This window comes from Panulirus ornatus, chromosome 29 (genome assembly GCF_036320965.1).
Source record: "Panulirus ornatus isolate Po-2019 chromosome 29, ASM3632096v1, whole genome shotgun sequence".
Taxonomy (NCBI): Eukaryota; Metazoa; Arthropoda; class Malacostraca; order Decapoda; family Palinuridae; genus Panulirus; species Panulirus ornatus.
The window spans coordinates 17,654,993-17,674,284 of NC_092252.1; the positions used below are offsets into that span (position 1 = coordinate 17,654,993).

The 19,292-nt window shown below is 45.3% G+C and overlaps 1 protein-coding gene across 2 annotated transcripts in view; it reads right to left on the reverse strand.

The window, feature by feature from the left end:
* LOC139758169 (uncharacterized) overlaps positions 1 to 19,292 on the reverse strand; it is a 48,375-nt gene that overhangs the window by 15,585 nt on the left and 13,498 nt on the right. For both annotated transcript variants that reach the window (XM_071679350.1, XM_071679351.1), the window contains exon 2: positions 10,072 to 10,193. In XM_071679350.1, the coding sequence (XP_071535451.1) occupies positions 10,072 to 10,193 (122 nt within the window). The remainder of the gene's footprint in view (positions 1 to 10,071; positions 10,194 to 19,292) is intronic.

Consider the following 19,292-nt stretch of genomic DNA (forward strand, 5'->3'; position numbering starts at 1 on the left):
CAGGAGGTGCCATTTTCTCTCTCGTCTTATCATGTGTACGTACACATGTTGACTCTCCTGCTGAGTAAATTAAATTCCAGGCCATTCCCCACCTTTACGTCCCGCGTTACTGCGGCAAATTTAAACTTCTGGCTCCGTCCATAAAGTTGTGTGTAGTCTTGCTGGAGATAAAACCTGAGTTATGGCCAGGAATGGAAGAGGAGGGAGACCTGTAAATCTAACCTGCTTCACCTGGGATAGGCTGGTGTGGTGGTGTGGTGGTGTTCGTGTGGTGGTGGTGGTGTGGTGGTGCTTGTGTGGTGGTGGTGGTGTGGTGGTGTGTTGGTGTTCGTGTGGTGGTGGTGGTGTGGTGGTGTGTTGGTGGTGATGGTGCGGTGGTCGTGTGGTGGTGATGGTGCGGTGGTCGTGTGGAGGTGGTGAGTGGGTGGTGGTCGTGTGGAGGTGGTGAGTGGGTGGTGGAAGTGTGGAGGTGGTGAGTGGGTGGTGGTCGTGTGGTGATGACTGGGTGGTGGTGGTGGCAGTATGGTGTGGTGTGGTGTGTGTTCAGTTGCGTTGCTAGTAGGAGAGGGTGGTAGTTCATGTAACAGTGGGGTGTTGGGGATTAGTGGTGGGAGATATTTGTGGTTGTGGTGACGTGACTGTGGTGAAGGTTGGGGTGGTTGTGGTTGTTCAGGTGTGTGTGTGTGTGTGTGTGTGTGTGTGTGTGTGTGTGAGAGAGAGAGAGAGAGAGAGAGAGAGAGAGAGAGAGAGAGAGAGAGAGAGAGAGAGAGAGAGAGAGAGAGAGAGAGAGAGATGATAACATGAGGGCTGGAGAGGCTGGCTGGCCCTCCGAGGGGGTCTATATAGACACACACGACCAACAAACAGTGTTTACATACATGATGGCGTCTCCCTTGTGTCCGCCATTCCTCTCCTGAAGCAACATCTAAAAACAGAACGATTGCGACGTCTGACGAATACCCTGACGTGTGGAGAAGTGTAAACTCCAGAAAGGAAGTTGGGGAAATGGAATATAAAAACTCTCTTGAAGGATATTAAGCGTTAGAACACCTGTTTGGCGCTCTGGCCTCCTTTCCTTGCTTATCACTGGGCCGTGTGACTCGCCATTTCATCTTTAGCTTTCAGACTGTTTATTGCACTTTTAAATTCACCGTGAGAAGGAGTTTTCCCAGGCTGGATATATATGTATGTATCGTCTGAAACTCAATTTCTCTAGCAAGATGTCCAGCCGCGTGGGGGAAACGAGTCAATCATTCTGATGCTGGCCGGCGAGCCATCAAACTTTACTTTCATTCATTCTGTTGCCCGCATTTTATGAGCTATTACGAGGCTCTTTGATGACTCAGGGGTTGGGAGGGGGCCGCCGAGCTGCATCGCTGAACGAGGTAAAGAGGCCCTCACTTGAGGATGATCATATATAAAACTCGTAAATTCTACTCTGAGCTATGAAGGCCGTCTTAAATGGCCACTTCGGGGCGCAACGTATAAACGGAATGTGTTCTTGGACGGGTACTGTGGCGAATCCCCATGTCACGTTTGATGGTTCTGTGGCGATGGTGATGGGAATATTCATCATCCCGCACAGGGGGAGTTACTGTCAGCCCTTGATGATGATGTCCGTCATCTCCATAAAGCACGGATGGTGACGCGGACATTGAGTTACCAGACTAAGACAGGCGTAGGAGTCTCTCCTGGGAAAAACAAGATCTTACTGATCTGTGTATACAAGGCAACAGAAATGGATGCCATTTACTGAACTTCGAGAATCTGTCTATCTCTTTATTTCAAATGTGATATTTATGTGAACCTAAGAAGATTTATCTTAAAAAAAAAACAGATTAGGATAACTTTCTACATCATATTGCTAATTCATGTATCCCTTCCTTCTTCTACTATTTACTAGATCTTCAGAGCAATTTGTCTCAGGTGTCTTACTCTGGAGGAAGGTCTTTCTTCGGCTCCTCATACTAGGTCACATGAGGAGATTATCAGCCAGCATCGGTGAGTGAGGGAGGCAACACACAAGGCCATCAATTGATGTCTCACACGTCATTGTATGTGTTGCAGGAAGGAGACGTCTGGATGGTAACACACAATGCCAAGTGACGTGACCAAATAGATCGAGAATCATGGTCCTTTAGTATGACGGTACGACCGATGGACATGACAGTGCGGCTCTTGAGCGCGACGGCTCCTCCCTTGGTGCATGTGTCGTCGTGCGAGGTGAGGGCAAGGGACGACCTATACGACAACGGCAGAAAAGTTTTTGGTCACAATTATAACTTTCGAGTTAGGGAGGCAGAACGAACGTGTCCCGAGGGACGCTCTTAGGCAGGCCTATCTTGGCTCTCCATAAACAACCTGTCTCCTACCCTAACCTCTAGCCTGGCTCTCCACAAACAACCTGCCTCTTACCCTAGCCTCTAGCCTAGCTAGTCTATTATCTATTTGGGTTGGTCCATCAACCATCCTGGCTGGTCTATTACCTATACTGCCTAGGCCTTTAACTAAGCTCTATTATGGCTAGCCTATTAACTATCCTGGCTAGTCCCTGAACTATTCACTATAGGATCAGAGGGAAAATACCTCAGTCATGGCCATCGTAGGTGGAAAGTGAATCAAAGATGCAACAAAGATTGATATGAGCTCCTTGAGTACAACAGTCTATCCTCGTGTGGTTGGTCCCCACATAGAAACTATGAGAAACAGCAGTCAGCCATGCGCTGCGGTCCCAGGTCTTAGCAGCTGGGACACATGCAAACAGTTCTCGAGATGAGTAGCTGAAACAAAACCTATAGAACACGGAGAGGGAAGCAACATCGTGGTAAATGGAGGAGGGATGACTGAAAAGAAGTGAAAACAGGAGAGTTAAGGAGACGGAGTCACCTGATTCTACTCTGGTTGAGAGAGAGAGAGAGAGAGAGAGAGAGAGAGAGAGAGAGAGAGAGAGAGAGAGAGAGAGAGAGAGAGAGAGAGAGAGAGAGAGAGAGAGAGAGAAGGAAGAGTAGCCACCCCAGTATGCAAGCACTAGGGCGAATGAGGCCACTGTAGATATGGAATGGCGGCTGGCATGGAGATAACCCAGCAGTACTCGTCCAACACTCCCAGCAGCTAGTGGCTAGGTTCCACCACGCTCATCACGTTGGGTCTTCAGGACAGAGGAGGAGGTTATGGTTCTGCTCAGCATGTGCTATATGGACTCCTGTGGTGTAGCGGTTAGCGTTCCTGACTGTAAAACATTCCCAGGCTTGGGCCCAGGGACGAGCGCATAGGTTCGAATTATGGTTGCGGCAGTTGGTCCACTGTTCATCCACCTCAAGGATTGGTCGATAAAATAGGTACCTGGCTCAGGCTACAGTATATATATATATATATATATATATATATATATATATATATATATATACTTTTCCAAAAAGAAGGAACAGGGAAGGGGGCCAAATGAGGATTTTCCCTTTTAGGCTTATTACTTTGTTCTTAACGCTACCTCGCTAATGCGGGAAATGGCGAAAATATGTATGTATATATATATATATATATATATATATATATATATATATATATATATATATATATATATATATATATATATATATATATATTTTTTTTTTTTTTTTTTTTTCATACGATTCGCCATTTCCCGCATTTGCGAGGTAGCGTTAAGAACAGAGGACTGGGCCTTAGAGGGAAAATCCTCACCTGGCCCCCTTCTCTGTTCCTTCTTTTGGAAAATTAAAAAAAAAACGAGAGGGGAGGATTTCCAGCCACCCGCTCCCTCCCCTTTTAGTCGCCTTCTACGACACGCAGGGAATACGTGGGAAGTATTCTTTCTCCCCTATCCCCAGGGATATATATATATATATATAGCGTTAACGGGATGGCCTTGATTAGGTCCTCAGCTGCTTGTGCCGTCTCGGATAACATAAGGAAACCCCAGTGGTAGAAATGCAGTGTTTTGAAATTCAGTAAAGTAGGAAATGAAAGAGATGACACAAGAGGAAACTGCACATGTGTAGATTTACAAAGTTTGCCAAACCCTGATCATGTCGGAAAGACGTGGAAAAAGGATGTAGTAACAGTGGTTGTTGGAGATATGGTTGGTAAAGGCTCAGATCAAGTAAATAATGGTTGACGAAGGGCCGGTATGCTCTCTCTCTCTCTCTCTCTCTCTCTCTCTCTCTCTCTCTCTCTCTCTCTCTCTCTCTCTCTCTCTCGTGACAATTCTCTAAACGAGAGATTTATCAACTTGTTTTCTCCCTCTCCCGGCTCTATCCTGGCTACTCCTCTAACTGTCCTGGCTCGTCCATTTAACTATTCTGGCTAGTGCACACACACACACACACACACACACACACACACACACACACACACACACATATTCGTATACCTCCGTGTTGTATAGGTAGGTTAGGTAAAATGCTATCTGCTGGCTGAGTGAGCCAGATGGGAAATGACCGGTGTAGACCCCGTTGCTCACTAACGTGAGACGAAGGGTATTCGATAACAGAGTATTCGCATGGTCATTTCCCTATTAGGGGTGATCACAGCCTAGCGGTAGTGCTCCCGCCTGTGCACAGGGGTCCCGGGTTCGATCCTGGCTGTTGGAGGTTTGTATGTTCTTTGAAAGTGCGCGTTCACTTGCACTTTGTTAAAGCTCATATTAATTACAGAAAGGTAAACTATTATACATTCCTGTGGTAAACTATGTTGTATTATTATAGTAAATAATGCTGTATTGCTATATTAGACTATGCTATATTGGTACAGTAGGCTATCCTGTATTACTACAGTAGACTATGTTGCATTGCTACAATAGACTATGTTATATTGTTACGGTAGAGTATACTATATTGCTACAGCAGACTATTCTGTATTGCGACAGTAGATTATATTGCTACAGTAGACTATGTTATACTGCTACAGTAGACTATGTTATACTGCTACAGTAGACTATGTTATACTGCTACAGTAGACTACGTTATATTGCTACAGTAGACTATGTTATACTGCTACAGTAGACTATGTTATACTGCTACAGTAGACTATGTTATATTGCTACAGTAGACTATGTTATATTGCTACAGTAGAGTATGGTATAGTACTGCTGTAGACTATGTTATATTGCTGTAGTAGACTACACTTATATTATTACAGTAGATCAGGTTATGTTGCTACAATATGCTTTATTATTTTGCTATAGTAGACCATGTTATTTCGCTATATTAGACTATACTATATTGCTTTATTACTCTATATGTATTTATCATTTCTCAAATACTATAATTCTCTGTCTGTCTGTCTGTCTGTCTGTTTCTCTCTTTTTTAATTCATCTCTACATGCATATGGCCAAACCTTGTCGTACCCCCCCCCTCTCTCTCTCTCTCTCTCTCTCTCTCTCTCTCTCTCTCTCTCTCTCTCTCTCTCTCTCTCCTTGTCTCTCACGGCATTTACGCTCATCATCCAACCTCCTCTACCAGCTCACCTCTTCCTCTCTTTCCCTCATTTTCTTTATGCGAGTCCACCATGTCATTCGCGGATCTCATGCACACAGTCTCCTCCCGTCACAAAGAAAACGGAGGTATGAAAGACTTAAAAAAATTATGGAGAACTTTGTCTTAATGAAACGTGTGTGTGTGTGTGTGTGTGTGTGTGTGTGTGTGTGTGTGTGTGTGTGTGTGTGTGTGTATGTGTGTGTGTGTGTGTGTGTGTGTGTCAAAGGTTCCAGTCCAGGGAAGATGTCCTCATCCACGTCTGGACCTTGAATGGAGCACGCGAAAGAGTGAAAGAAATGAAAGTAAAAAACGGAGAAGATTAATCTAAGATTCCTCTTTGAGAGGATGAAAAATCTGATCTTCAAAGAGGTGGCAGGTCGGTGTTATGTGGGACAAGAATGCAACGTGAAACATTTCCAAAGTTTAGTGGCGTAAGGAAAGAAAGGGACATCACAACGGCTCATCCTTGAGCTAAGGTACTAAAGGCCATATGTTAAGACAAAGGAATACAAAGGAATTCAAAAAACAGCAGCAGGACCACTGGGTTCTTTCGACGCTCTTTGTGCTAATGGATGAGATCAGAACCCCACAGATTAGCGTGGCAAGAGTAGAAAGGCATACAGATAATTCAATGAAGAAAGATCATGCAAACTGTTCAATTGACTAAGGAGGCTCAAATAAGGTTAATCATGGACTTAATGATGTGATGGACCTGCCTCATCTCGGACTGGGACTGGGAGGAATGACCACATACAATCACTCTCGACTGGTCAAAGACTTGACAGCAGCTCCCTAAGTATCACCTGGTAATGGTGGGGGTCGCACAAGCAGTTCGGGAAAAATGGATCAAGATTTGAGGTCAGACCGGGAGAGAGAGAGAGAGAGAGAGAGAGAGAGAGAGAGAGAGAGAGAGAGAGAGAGAGAGAGAGAGAGAGAGAGAGAGAGGTGATAAGGTGGACTGATTTAGGCTCAACTCTGTCCAGAAGGTATGAGAGTTGTACTCCATGCAAGGATGTATCAGTCCTCTGTATTATGAGAGCAACTGCTCGGAACAGAGGACCGTCTTTTCTTTGATGCAGATTTAGCTATTTGTGGGGTTTCTATGCAAGTACGATTAGGTGTTACGGGAATGCCAAGGACATTCACTTTGCTCATTGGTGGAATTACGAAGCCATCAAAGGGAGAGTTAAAGGCACGATGACGTTTAGAAAAGAGAAGTAGGACGGAACTGTATCTTAATGGCGTTAAACTAGGGTACATCTACTGCAGCAGAAAATCCCCTCCAAATCCGCGCGTAAAGAGGTAACGAGACGAGACGAGACGAGACGAGACGAGACCAGACCAGACGAAACGAGACGAGACAGTACGAGCAAGGAGAGACACAAGGTGGTTATGAAACAAGTGAATGCATCCAGTTACCTGAGCGTGCGTGAGTGAATTTCAGTTATTTATAGATGAAATAACGTCACTGATGTAAATAAGAGAATCAGACTGGGATTAAGGGTTACGGGGTAAAGCCTAGAGAAACAGTGCCGCTGATAGGATAAGGGAGGGGATGATGACGCAGGAGCAATCACAGAAATGGACGGAGCAGGAGGATACCTGGATGTGGGAGGAGAGAGAGAGAGAGAGAGAGAGAGAGAGAGAGAGAGAGAGAGAGAGAGAGAGAGAGAGAGAGAGAGAGAGAGAGAGAGAGAGGGGGGGGGAACGAATCATGGGAGCTTGGAGAGTTGGCCCCGACACTGCAGCCTGTCACTCGATATGTCAACGGATGAAAGATAAGGTTCCATAGCGTATCCCAGAACGGAAGACCACACATGCACGGGTGAACTACGAGAGGACATACCTCCACTGAAGTTGCCTTAGCGAGAGCCATGATGATGAGAGATGACTAAGAGATCCAAGAAGTTTATAAGATATTGAAGAAAGATTCAAGATTCAGACGCTTCCGTAAGGTCAGATGGAAGGGTTGAAATGGTCCCCCACATTCTTTAGATAAAAGCAAAATAGATAAGGAGAGATGAAAGTTCTCAGATATACTCCTTCAAAATACGTCTCTTCGTTGTATATCAACTGACTTTTATATTTCTCTCTTTTGTCTCTCCTGATGATGTGATTATTACACGAAAGTGCACTTGGGAACTTATCATTTCATTTCCCTGTGGACTCATAGGAATATATATATATATATATATATATATATATATATATATATATATATATATATATATATATATATATATATACATAATCTATAACAGACGAGAATGATGCAATTGGACTTAAGAGCACCTGTCTGTTCGAACCGAGTGATCGAAACGTTCCGTTGTTCTAGAGTGCAAGTGTCTCATTGTCAATATACGATATCTTATAGCTATAATACATAGATCTATATACCATAGACGACTGTAAGTGTCTGCAAAAGTACATCTTTGATTGAGATTTTTGTGTCGGTGGTTCTTGAATATCATTCGAGTTGAAACCTATAAATAAGATTCATTGAGCAACTTTCCAAACCTTACCTACGTGGACTGATAATCTGATAACCTTTGCAATCGGTGACAATGAGGTGAGTGACCTTTATATTTGACCCCGCAAACGTTGGCATCCTAAACGCAAACGTTGGCATCCTAAACGCAAACGTTGGCATCCTCAACACAAACGTTGGCATCCTCAACACAAACGTTCAAACGAGTTATTTGGTGGCGTAATTGCAATGTCTTAAAAAAACGGAGGACCGTCATTAACTTCACGTCAGATATGAACTTTGTGTCTACACTTGTTTATGAGTTTTGACGATGAAAAATAGAATTAGATAAAACAAGGGAACTAGGTCATGGCATCTGTCGTAACATCTGTCCCTCCGCAGCCAATGTCTGTGTGACATCTGTCCCTCCGTAGCCTCTGTCTGCGTAGCATCTGTCCCTCCGCAGCCTCTGTTTCGTGACATCTGTCCCTCCGCAGCCTCTGTCTCGTGACATCTGTCCCTCCGCAGCCTCTGTCTGCGTGACATCTGTTCCTCCGCAGCCTCTGTCTCGTGACATCTGTCCCTCCACAGCCTCTGTCTGCGTGACATCTGTCCCTCCGCCTCTGTTTGCGTGACATCTATCCCTCCGCAGCCTCTGTCTGCGTGACATCTGTCCCTCCCCAGCCTCTGTCTTCATAACATTTGTCTCCACAGCCTCTGTTTTCGTAGCATCTGTCTTCTTAGCGCCTGCCATCCTGACATCTGTCTCCCCAACTTCTGTCTTCCGAACATCTGTCTTCCTAGCATCTATCTTCCTCACTTCTGTTTCCTCAGTCCTTGACTTCGTGCCATTTGTCTCCCACAGCCCCTGTCTTCATCACATCTGTCTTCCCAGCTCCTGTCCTCTTCACATCTGTCTCCCTAGCATCTATATTCGTAACACCTGTCCCCCCCCCCAGAGCTTGTCTTCGTCACGTCCATCTCCCCAGCCTCTGTCGTGAGAGGCGGCCGGCATCTCGCTGGTCGTTACAACATATCGGTCAAGACATCTTCGGCAAGTCACCTTCTGGGCATTACGACACCCGCGGTGGCCACAGGTGTTGCCCCTTGAACCCGTGGGGACCTCATGGCCACAGGTGTTGGCCCTAATCCCATGGAGGCCACCTTGGCCAAAGGTGTTAGTCCTGATCCCATGGGGCCACCTTGGCCACTGGTGTTTCCCCTGAACCCCTGGGGCCAAACGTGGCTGTAGGGTAGTTTTTGAAAGTAATATATATATATATATATATATATATATATATATATATATATATATATATATATATATTTCGTCACCTCCTCCATCCCCTCCCCAACTAATTCGACTTACGGGCATTGACCCTTTGAAAAAGTTTACGGTAATTAGGTTATTGGAAGCAGACTCCATGAAAAAAAAAAAAAAGATGAGCAGAGTAATTATGCCTCGGTTCTGGGCCAAGCGAAGCCGTGAGAAGGTGTCAACGAAATGCCTTTGCACAACAACTGATCATAAACGTCATCTGAAATACTCAAAAAAAAAGTACTGACGGAGGGAGTGCGTTCATGAATGCTAATCAGATAAATCTATCGATAAGAAATTGATAGGGAAAACAGCGGTTAGTAAAATAAATCTTGATGAAAACTATCGGCGAGAAGACTCTGCGAAAAATACGACCGAAAAATATCAGCGGAAATTATTAACACAAAATGTGAGGGAAAAAAATTGTTGTATTATGAAAATATAGTGCAATGTAAAGGGCAGCTGTTCCTGACTTTTCAGTGAAAGTTAAACAGACTCGTAACATGAAGTATATATATATATATATATATATATATATATATATATATATATATATATATATATATATATATATATATATATGAAACACAAATCCAAGTGCTATTGTGTTTCATCTTCTTTGTGGCCACGCACATATATATATATATATATATATATATATATATATATATATATATATATAATATAATGTAATATAAAGGGAAACGAAACATGTCTCTCTGAAAATGAATTACAAAAAACTGGACATAAAAAGAGGGGAAACTCCATTAATGAGAGTGTGTGGGCAGCTCACCTTGTGCTGGCTTAACTCCTGGTGCTGGGAGGTTGCTTCGGCTACTACCATCGCCAGCAGGAGGGACACGCCCATCCACACCCCTGATCCCTTCATCGTTGTGGCTGGAGGTCTCGGCTGCCCTGCGGTGGGTGAAAGGATGGGTTACTGCTGCTGCTCCGTAGCCAGCCACAGAGGTCACTACTGCGTGGTAATGATGATGATATGTTCCAGGGCTGAGGCGTGTGTGTGTGTGTGTGTGTGTGTGTGTGTGTGTGTGTGTGTGTTCACTATGTTCACTTCATGGGTTCCACAGGTGTCTAGAACGTTTCCAGGGCAGTGGTGGGTGTGTGTTCCATGTGTGTGTGTGTGTGTGTGTGTGTGTGTGTGTGTGTGTGTGCGCGAAGAACATACAGTAGTGTCTCATCCAGGGTTGCAGCATGTGATTACAGCCTATGGGATATCCCACGGGGCTTAGTGTGAGATGCAGAAGTGTGTTTCAGGTTTTCATAGCGTTAGTGTGAGTTCTTGCGAGGCTGTGGTAAGTGCCATAGGACTCTTGAATGTGTTGCAAGTCTGTGATGTGATTTCCAGAGCTCTGGTGTGTGTTCCAGAGCTGTGGGGTGTGTTCCAGAGCTGTGGGGTGTGTTCCAGAGCAGTGGTGTGTGCTCTAGAGCTGTGGTGTGTGTTCCAGAGCAGTGGGGTGTGTTCCAGGGCTGTGGTGTGTTTCAGAGCTGTGGTGTGTGTTCCAGAGCTGTGGTGTGTGTTCCAGAGCTGTGGTGTGTGTTCTAGAGCTGTGGTGTGTGTGTGTCCCAGAGCTGTGGTGTGTGTTCCAGAACAGTGGTGTGTGTTCCAGAGCTGTGGTGTGTGTTCCAGAACAGTGGTGTGTGTTCCAGAGCAGTGGTATGTGTTCCAGAGCAGTGGTGTGTGTTCCAGAGCAGTGGTGTGTGTTCCAGAGCTGTGGTATGTGTTCCAGAGCTGCGGTGTGTGTTCTAGTGCTGTGGTGTGTGTTTCAGAGCTGCGGTGTGTGTTCTAGTGCTGTGGTGTGTGTTCCAGGGTTAGGGTATTTGTGATCATTATTTGCGTGTTCCGGGGAAAGGACTTACAGTCGTGATGCCCCGTCTCTTCACATTGCATATATGTAACAAGTCTTTACTCTCAAGTGTGTACACACACACACACACACACACAGACACACACACACACACACACACACACACACACACACACACACACACACACACACAGAACAGCATAATTCAGGTCTCCGTTTATCAACAACTCCCGAGGGGGAGGACAGACACCCAGGTTGGTTGTGAGCCTTTGGTCGCGCTCAGGTTGTGAACCCATGAGCGTCCTACCCTGGGCGAGCAGGTGCTGACTTATGGTCAGGGATGCTAACCACACCACCACAGGGGCCCGTGTGTGTGCTTACCATTCACATGTATGGAGAGAGAGAGAGAGAGAGAGAGAGAGAGAGAGAGAGAGAGAGAGAGAGAGAGAGAGAGAGAGAGAGAGAGAGAGAGAGAGAGAGAGTTTTGCACTCGTGTTGCCTCGACACTTAACCATGCATATACGTACCGTGTCTTCTCCTGTGTGTGTATGCGCACACACATACCCCAGTCTAGGCTGGGTACCACAAACACTTCACAGTGAAACAAAGATCCTTCCAGTTAAGTCCCACCTTTACGTGCTCGGAACTTGCCCCTGCCCAACGGCACTAGACCCACTTCTCATTAAGACCACTCCATAACCAACCACTAACTCCAAAATAAGAAAAAATAGCTCTCCCCTGCCTCACACTTCAGCAACCTCTACTCATAGATCCCACTTACCCCAACAAAAGTATAACACTGGCAAACCCCGTACACATTGGAATAACCCTCCTGACTCAGTCTTAAACTCCAAACCATCAGACACACGCACATTAAAAGCAACACTCTCCAGACAAACACGAGACACGCTTTCCCGTCTACGCTCCGGACATGATGCATCCCTACACCACTCCAAACACCGTATCCACATATCCCAAGACTCTTCATACCCACAATGCAACTATCACAACGAGACACTCAGCGCTTACTACTCCATGGCTTGAACTCGCTACACATAGACGTACACCCACCAGTGAACGTAGCCAGTTTCCATAGCGATGCAAGAACTTCACTCTCAAAGATAGAAGAAATCCTGGGGCATGAATCCTATATATATATATATATATATATATATATATATATATATATATATATATATATATATATATATATATTATATATATTGTAGACATACAACGTTTATCTGCCATTTCACAAAATGAAACAAATAAATTCTAAAAGAAAACCGGAGCAAACGTTGGTGATAATGGCAATAATATCATTATTTCACGATCTGGCAAAAAGTTCATGATTTCATCAAAAGACTGAGCCAGATTGAGTCATGCATGGCATTTTACGAATCAGTTATTGCTTTACGAATGACGTAATGAAACAAGCCATCCTTCGTATTTTCGTGCAGAGGAGAGGGAGTATATATATATATATATATATATATATATATATATATATATATATATATATATATATATATATATATATATATATGGGTAGTTCATCTTCATGGCATACAATATGTGAAAGTTGTGAAGAGCGCTTTTGAGCTCTCGCAATCTATCAGTCTAATTGCTGATTGGAGGACGATAGATCTGATTGTGCAAATTGAAACTGCATTCATGTAAATGCTTTGATTAACAAAGCTTTTTTTTTTTTCTTCTGATTTCTCTTCGGACACCCAGGGCACGAGATCTGGACCAAAGGATTTGGCAACTCCAAGCAACTGTGACCTCCCTGGAATCGTGTGACCTTTTGTAAAAGCTGACCTCCGAGCCAGACGTTGACCTGCAGAAGGCGCCGTTGGTGCAACAGACAAGTTGATCCCTCAGAGTAAAAAATTGTCTTTACTGATGATTACCCCATGATCTCTTTTCAGGAGAGGGGGAGGTCCTGGTCTTGCACAGGACCTCTTTCCAGGGGCTCCTCCACCTCCAAGGGGCTGCGCTACTTCCAGTAGGAGGGAAATGTTGAATCCTTTGGAGCGAGAAATTCTGACGAGACTGTACTCCCAATGATACAGTATCGATAAATTTGACTTTTCACCCGCGGTGTAAAGCTGTTCGTGTAGGCATGGTCCGGTAACACCGATATCATCAATTGACATAATTTCCTATATCGCCGTACAACGAACTCACAGTTTCAGTCGATGGTTCCTCCAACTCGGTCAACATCTTTGAGGAAAACGTACTTTTCCTCCAGTAATGTCGGCAGCATCTCTCTCTTGCTTGACGGAAACACAAAGCAAATGTTTCACTGATTCGAACAATCTTGAGCCAAGTGACCAGACGTCTTAGAAAGGAAGGGAATAGAATACTGAGTCAGGTTCTGGGAACAGGTTTTCGCTCCTCCAGAACTATATTCATGACACCGTCACTTGTGACTGTATCAGAATGCTGACACGGTCGACATGTCTGGACCAGGGCAGGCAGCTGGTCACCTCATACGTTGCCCAGCAAGGATTTCTCCAGTTCTTCGTCCTAGAGTTAAACAGGCGGCCACATGACCACACTGGCATTCAGGTTCATGGTGTAAGTAAAGGTAAATAACCCCCCCCCCCCTAAACAACCTGACCGCTCTAGATAGCTGAAGTAAGTCTCCATCACCTCTACCCTTTACAAAGACATTTCTCTTGTTATCACCTCGGAGTCTGTGTTCTGTCTCTGCTCCCGGTGGAATAACGGATATTACTTTATTCTCATAAATACTGCTGTTTAGATTATCGACCAACAACCTGGTTTTTTATCATACCTAATCCCATCGCCATTATGTTAGGGCATACCTGGCATTTCTGATCTATTTTCGTTCTGGCTCACATTATACACAGCGCTCATAAATCCTTTCACGTCGTGCCAGCGACCGATTTACAGACCTCTGTGATGAACGACGGGATGGGTGGCCTACTGCAGGAAATGAGGCCGACCATCGACTATCATTACAAAATCATATATAACTGCCTGATGAAATAATCTGCCCAGTTGTTGCCCCAGCAGGTGAATGTGGCTCAAGTTTCAGGTGAAAATGATCGCTGAGAAGGTGGTCGTGATGACTGGCCAGTGACCGATCGTCGTGCTCCTCACTCGGCCAGTGACCGATCGTAGTCCTAGCTCGGCCAGCGACCGATCGTAGTCCTAAATTGGCCAGCGACCGATCGTCGTGCACACTCGGCCAGTGACCGATCGCAGTCCTAACTTGGCCAGCGACCGATCGTCGTGCTCGCTTGGCCAGTGACCTATCGTAGTCCTAACTTGGCCAGCGATCGATCGTGGTTCTCACTCAGCCAACGACCAATCGTCGTGCTCACTCAGCCAGCGACCAATCAACGTGTGGATCACGTCTACACAGTGTTATGGACCATATAAGTTGTCATTCTCAAAATATCTTGAAGCCTGGAATCTCCCACATGACAACTCATGACACATGACACCAGTGGCACTTGACGTAGAGTGTCAATGACACATGACACCAGTGGCACGTGACGTCAGTGTCAATGACACATGACACCAGTGAAAATCATGGGTGATGACTGTGGTAGAAGTGACACTGACGGCGTTACTGGCACGTGACACTTATGACACTGGTGTGATATGTAAGTGACACATTCTACACTAATGACAAATACGACACTAGCGACTCATAAGCTGTATTTGTGACACCAGTGTCACTTGACATTAGTGATACATATGACGCTTGGCACTTATGACACTGTCGACACTTATGACAGGCGGCATTTATGACACAAGTGACACACTGGTGGCACTTATGACGCTGAGAGCACTTATATGACACTGGCGGCATTAATGACACTCGTGACACACATGACACTGGCAGAACTTACGACACTTGGTGGCACTTATGACACAACAGTAGTGACGTGTATGCAGCGGTCAGCTGTGAGTTGGTTGGTCAGGCCTGGAGAGGTCAAGGCAGACGAGGTCAGACTAAGGTAAGGCAGGGGAAGGGAGCGGCCAGCCAGTTTGGTCGTCACAGTCGACCAGGTAAATGTAACAAGTTTGTGAGCCAGGTGATCACCTCCATCTGGGCGATGAACCTACCGTCGTCCAATCTATAAAACATTATGGGTAACGAAACACAGCGTGGCTGGAGTACACGCACGTCAGGCAAAGGCAACGATCAGAGGAAAAGTGCGAATGAGAGAGAGAGAGAGAGAGAGAGAGAGAGAGAGAGAGAGAGAGAGAGAGAGAGAGAGAGAGAGAGAGAGAGAGAGAGAGAGACGTAATAGATCTTTTTTTGGAGTTGAGGATTACGGTTCACACCGGTGGTCCTCCATTGGTAGGTAGGTAGGTAAGTAGATAGGTAGGTAGGTAAGTAGGCAGGTAGGTAAGAAGGAAGGTAAGTAAGAAGGTAGGTAGGTAGGTAAGTAGGCAGGTAGGTAAGAAGGAAGGTAAGTAAGAAGGTAGGTAGGTAGGTAAGTAGGCAGGTAGGTAAGAAGGAAGGTAAGTAAGAAGGTAGGTAGGTAGGTAAGTAGGCAGGTAGGTAAGAAGGAAGGTTAGTAAGAAGGTAGGTAGGTAGGTAAGTAGGCAGGTAGGTAAGAAGGAAGGTAAGTAGGAAGGTAGGTAGGTAGGTAAGTAGGAAGGTAGGTAGGTAAGTACGAAGGTAGCTAAGTAAGTAGGCAGGTAGGTAAGAAGGAATGTAAGTAAGTAGGAAGGTAGGTAGATAGGTAGGCAAGTAAGTAAGTAGGCAGGTAGGTAGGTAAGGAAGGTAAGTGAGTAGGAAGGTAGGTAGGTAGGTAGGTTGGAAGGGGGCTTTAAGGCTAGGGAAAAAAACAGGAGTTGGCAGAGGACCAGAGTGTTGTGGTAATGGGAGATCAGAAACGAGATGATATACATGTGTGAGGTGTAGGATGGCGGGAGACTGGTAGTAGGTGACGTCCAGTGCCGTCCCAGGACGCTGGTGGTGGGGGCTGGGGACATGGAAGGAGGATCCCTATAATGACAGTGGCTCTCCTGACGAGGGATCTGAGGGAACAGCGGGTTTAGGGAAGGTTCCCTGACGCCCTGAAATGTCTGTGGTGGGGTCTAGATGGATGGCTGGGGGCTTAGGCAAGGAGGCAGGGAGGGAAGGAGGGAGGAGGCGTTTGATGAGGGATCTATATCGCTGGTTAGGGAGTGGGAATCGCTGGTTAGGGAGTGGGAATCATAGGCTTGGGAGTGGGAATCGCTGGTATGGGAGTGGGAATCGTTGGTTAGGGAGTGGGAATCAGTGGTAAGGGAGTGGGAATCTTTGGCTAGGGAGTGGGAATCAATGGTAAGGGAGTGGGAATCATTGGCTAGGGAGTGGGAATCGCTGGTAAGGGAGTGGGAATCGTTGGTTAGGGAGTGGGAATCATTGGCTTGGGAGTGGGAATCATTGGCTAGGGAGTGGGAATCGCTGGGAAGGGAGTGGGAATCTTTGGCTAGGGAGTGGGAATCGATGGTAAGGGAGTGGGAATCGTTGGTTAGGGAGTGGGAATCAATGGTAAGGGAGTGGGAATCAGTGGTAAGGGAGTGGGAATCAGTGGTAAGGGAGTGGGAATCAGTGGTAAGGGAGTGGGAATCAGTGGTAAGGGAGTGGGAATCAGTGGTAATGGAGTGGGAATCAGTGGTAAGGGAGTGAGAATCAGTGGTAAGGGAGTGGGAATCAGTGGTAAGGGAGTGGGAATCAGTGGTAAGGGAGTGGGAATCAGTGGTAAGGGAGTGGGAATCAGTGATAAGGGAGTGGGAATCAGTGATAAGGGAGTGGGAATCAGTGGTAAGGGAGTGGGAATCAGTGGTAAGGGAGTGGGAATCAATGGTAAGGGAGTGGGAATCAGTGGTAAGGGAGTGGGAATCAGTGGTAAGGGAGTGGGAATCAATGGTAAGGGAGTGGGAATCAATGGTAAGGGAGTGGGAATCAGTGGTAAGGGAGTGGGAATCAATGGTAAGGGAGTGGGAATCGTTGGTCAGCGAGTGAGAATCAGTGGTAAGGGAGTGAGAATCAGTGGTAAGGGAGTGGGAATCAGTGGTAAGGGAGTGGGAATCAGTGGTAAGGGAGTGGGAATCAGTGGTAAGGGAGTGGGAATCAGTGATAAGGGAGTGGGAATCAGTGATAAGGGAGTGGGAATCAGTGGTAAGGGAGTGGGAATCAGTGGTAAGGGAGTGGGAATCAGTGATAAGGGAGTGGGAATCAGTGATAAGGGAGTGGGAATCAGTGATAAGGGAGTGGGAATCAGTGATAAGGGAGTGGGAATCAGTGATAAGGGAGTGGGAATCAGTGGTAAGGGAGTGGGAATCAGTGGTAAGGGAGTGGGAATCAGTGGTAAGGGGAGATTCAATTAAGGAAAATATGAAGTTAACTGTAAGAAGTTTGTATGATAATGAGACACACGCAAAAAGCTTCATGCAGTGGTTACAGTCATTTCAGACAGTTGCTACAGTGGTGTATGCTAAAGTCACAAATCGTATCATACATTGGTTGAAGCCATTTCAAGAAAAAGATACAGCAGTTTCGTGCAGCAGTTACAGCAGTTTCATGCAGTAGTTACAGCAGTTTCATGCAGCAGTTACAGCAGTTTCATGCAACAGTTACAGCAGTTTCATGCATTAGTTACAGCAGTTTCATGAAGCAGTTACAGCAGTTTCATGCAGTAGTTACAGCAGTTCCATGCAGTAGTTACAGCAATTCCATGCAGTAGTTACAGCAGTTCCATGCAGTAGTTACAGCAGTTTCATGCAGTAGTTACAGCAGTTTCATGCAGTAATTGCATCAGTTCCATGCAGTAGCTACAGCAGTTCCATGCAGCAGTTACAGCAGTTTCATGCAGTTGTTACAGCAGTTCCATGCAGTAGTTACAGCAGTTTCATGCAGCAGTTACAGCAGTTTCATGCAGTTGTTACAGCAGTTCCATGCAGTAGTTACAGCAGTTTCATGCAGTAGTTGCATCAGTTCCATGCAGTAGCTACAGCAGTTCCATGTAGCAGTTACAGCAGTTTCATGCAGTTGTTACAGCAGTTCCATGCAGTAGTTACAGCAGTTTCATGCAGCAGTTACAGCAGTTTCATGCAGTTGTTACAGCAGTTCCATGCAGTAGTTACAGCAGTTTCATGCAGTAGTTACAGCAACTCCATGCAGTAGTTACAACAGTTTCATGCAGTAGTTACAGCAGTTTCATGCAGCAGTTACAGCGGTTTCATGCAGTAGTTACAGCAGTTTCATGCAGCAGTTACAGCAGTTCCATGCAGTAGTTACAGCAGTTCCATGCAGTAGTTACAGCAGTTCCATGCAGTAGTTACAGCAGTTTCATGCAGCAGTTATAGCAGTTTCATGCAGTAGTTACAGCAGTTTCATGCAGCAGTTACAGCGGTTTCATGCAGTAGTTATAGCAGTTTCATGCAGCAGTTATAGCAGTTTCATGCATTAGTTACAGCAGTTTCATGCAGCAGTTACAGCGGTTTCATGCAGTAGTTACAGCAGTTCCATGCAGCAGTTACAGCAGTTTCATTCAGTAGTTACAGCACTTCCATGCAGTAGTTACAGCAGTTTCATGCAGTAGTTATAGCAGTTTCATGCAGTAGTTACAGTAGTTCCATGCAGTAGTTACAGCAGTTTCATGCAGCAGTTACAGCAGTTTCATGCAGGCGTTACAGCAGTTTTATGTAGTAGTTACAGCATTTCCATGCAGTATTTACAGCAGTTTCATGCAGCAGTTACAGCAGTTTCATGCAGTGGTTACAGCAATTCCATGCGATAGTTATAGCAGTTTCATGCAGCAGTTAAAGTTATTTCAAACAATAGCCATGGTTGCTTCATGCAGTAATCACAGTACTTTCATGCAATAGTTACAGTCATTTCATTTTGTAGTTAAAGTAGTTTCATGCAGTAGTTTCAGTAGTTTCATGCAATGGCTACAGTATTTTCATGCAGCAGTTAAAATAGTTTCGTGCAATCGTTACAGCAGTTTCGTGCAGTAGTTACAACAGCGTCATGCAGTGGTTATAGTAGCTTCATGCAATAGTTATAAACCTATCATGCAGTAGTTACAGTAGTTTCATGCAGTGGTTTTGCTAGTTTCATTCAGTAATTACAGACCTTCTTGCAATAGTTTCATGTAGGAGTTTCATGCAGCAGTTACAGACCTCTCATGCAGGTGTTATAACA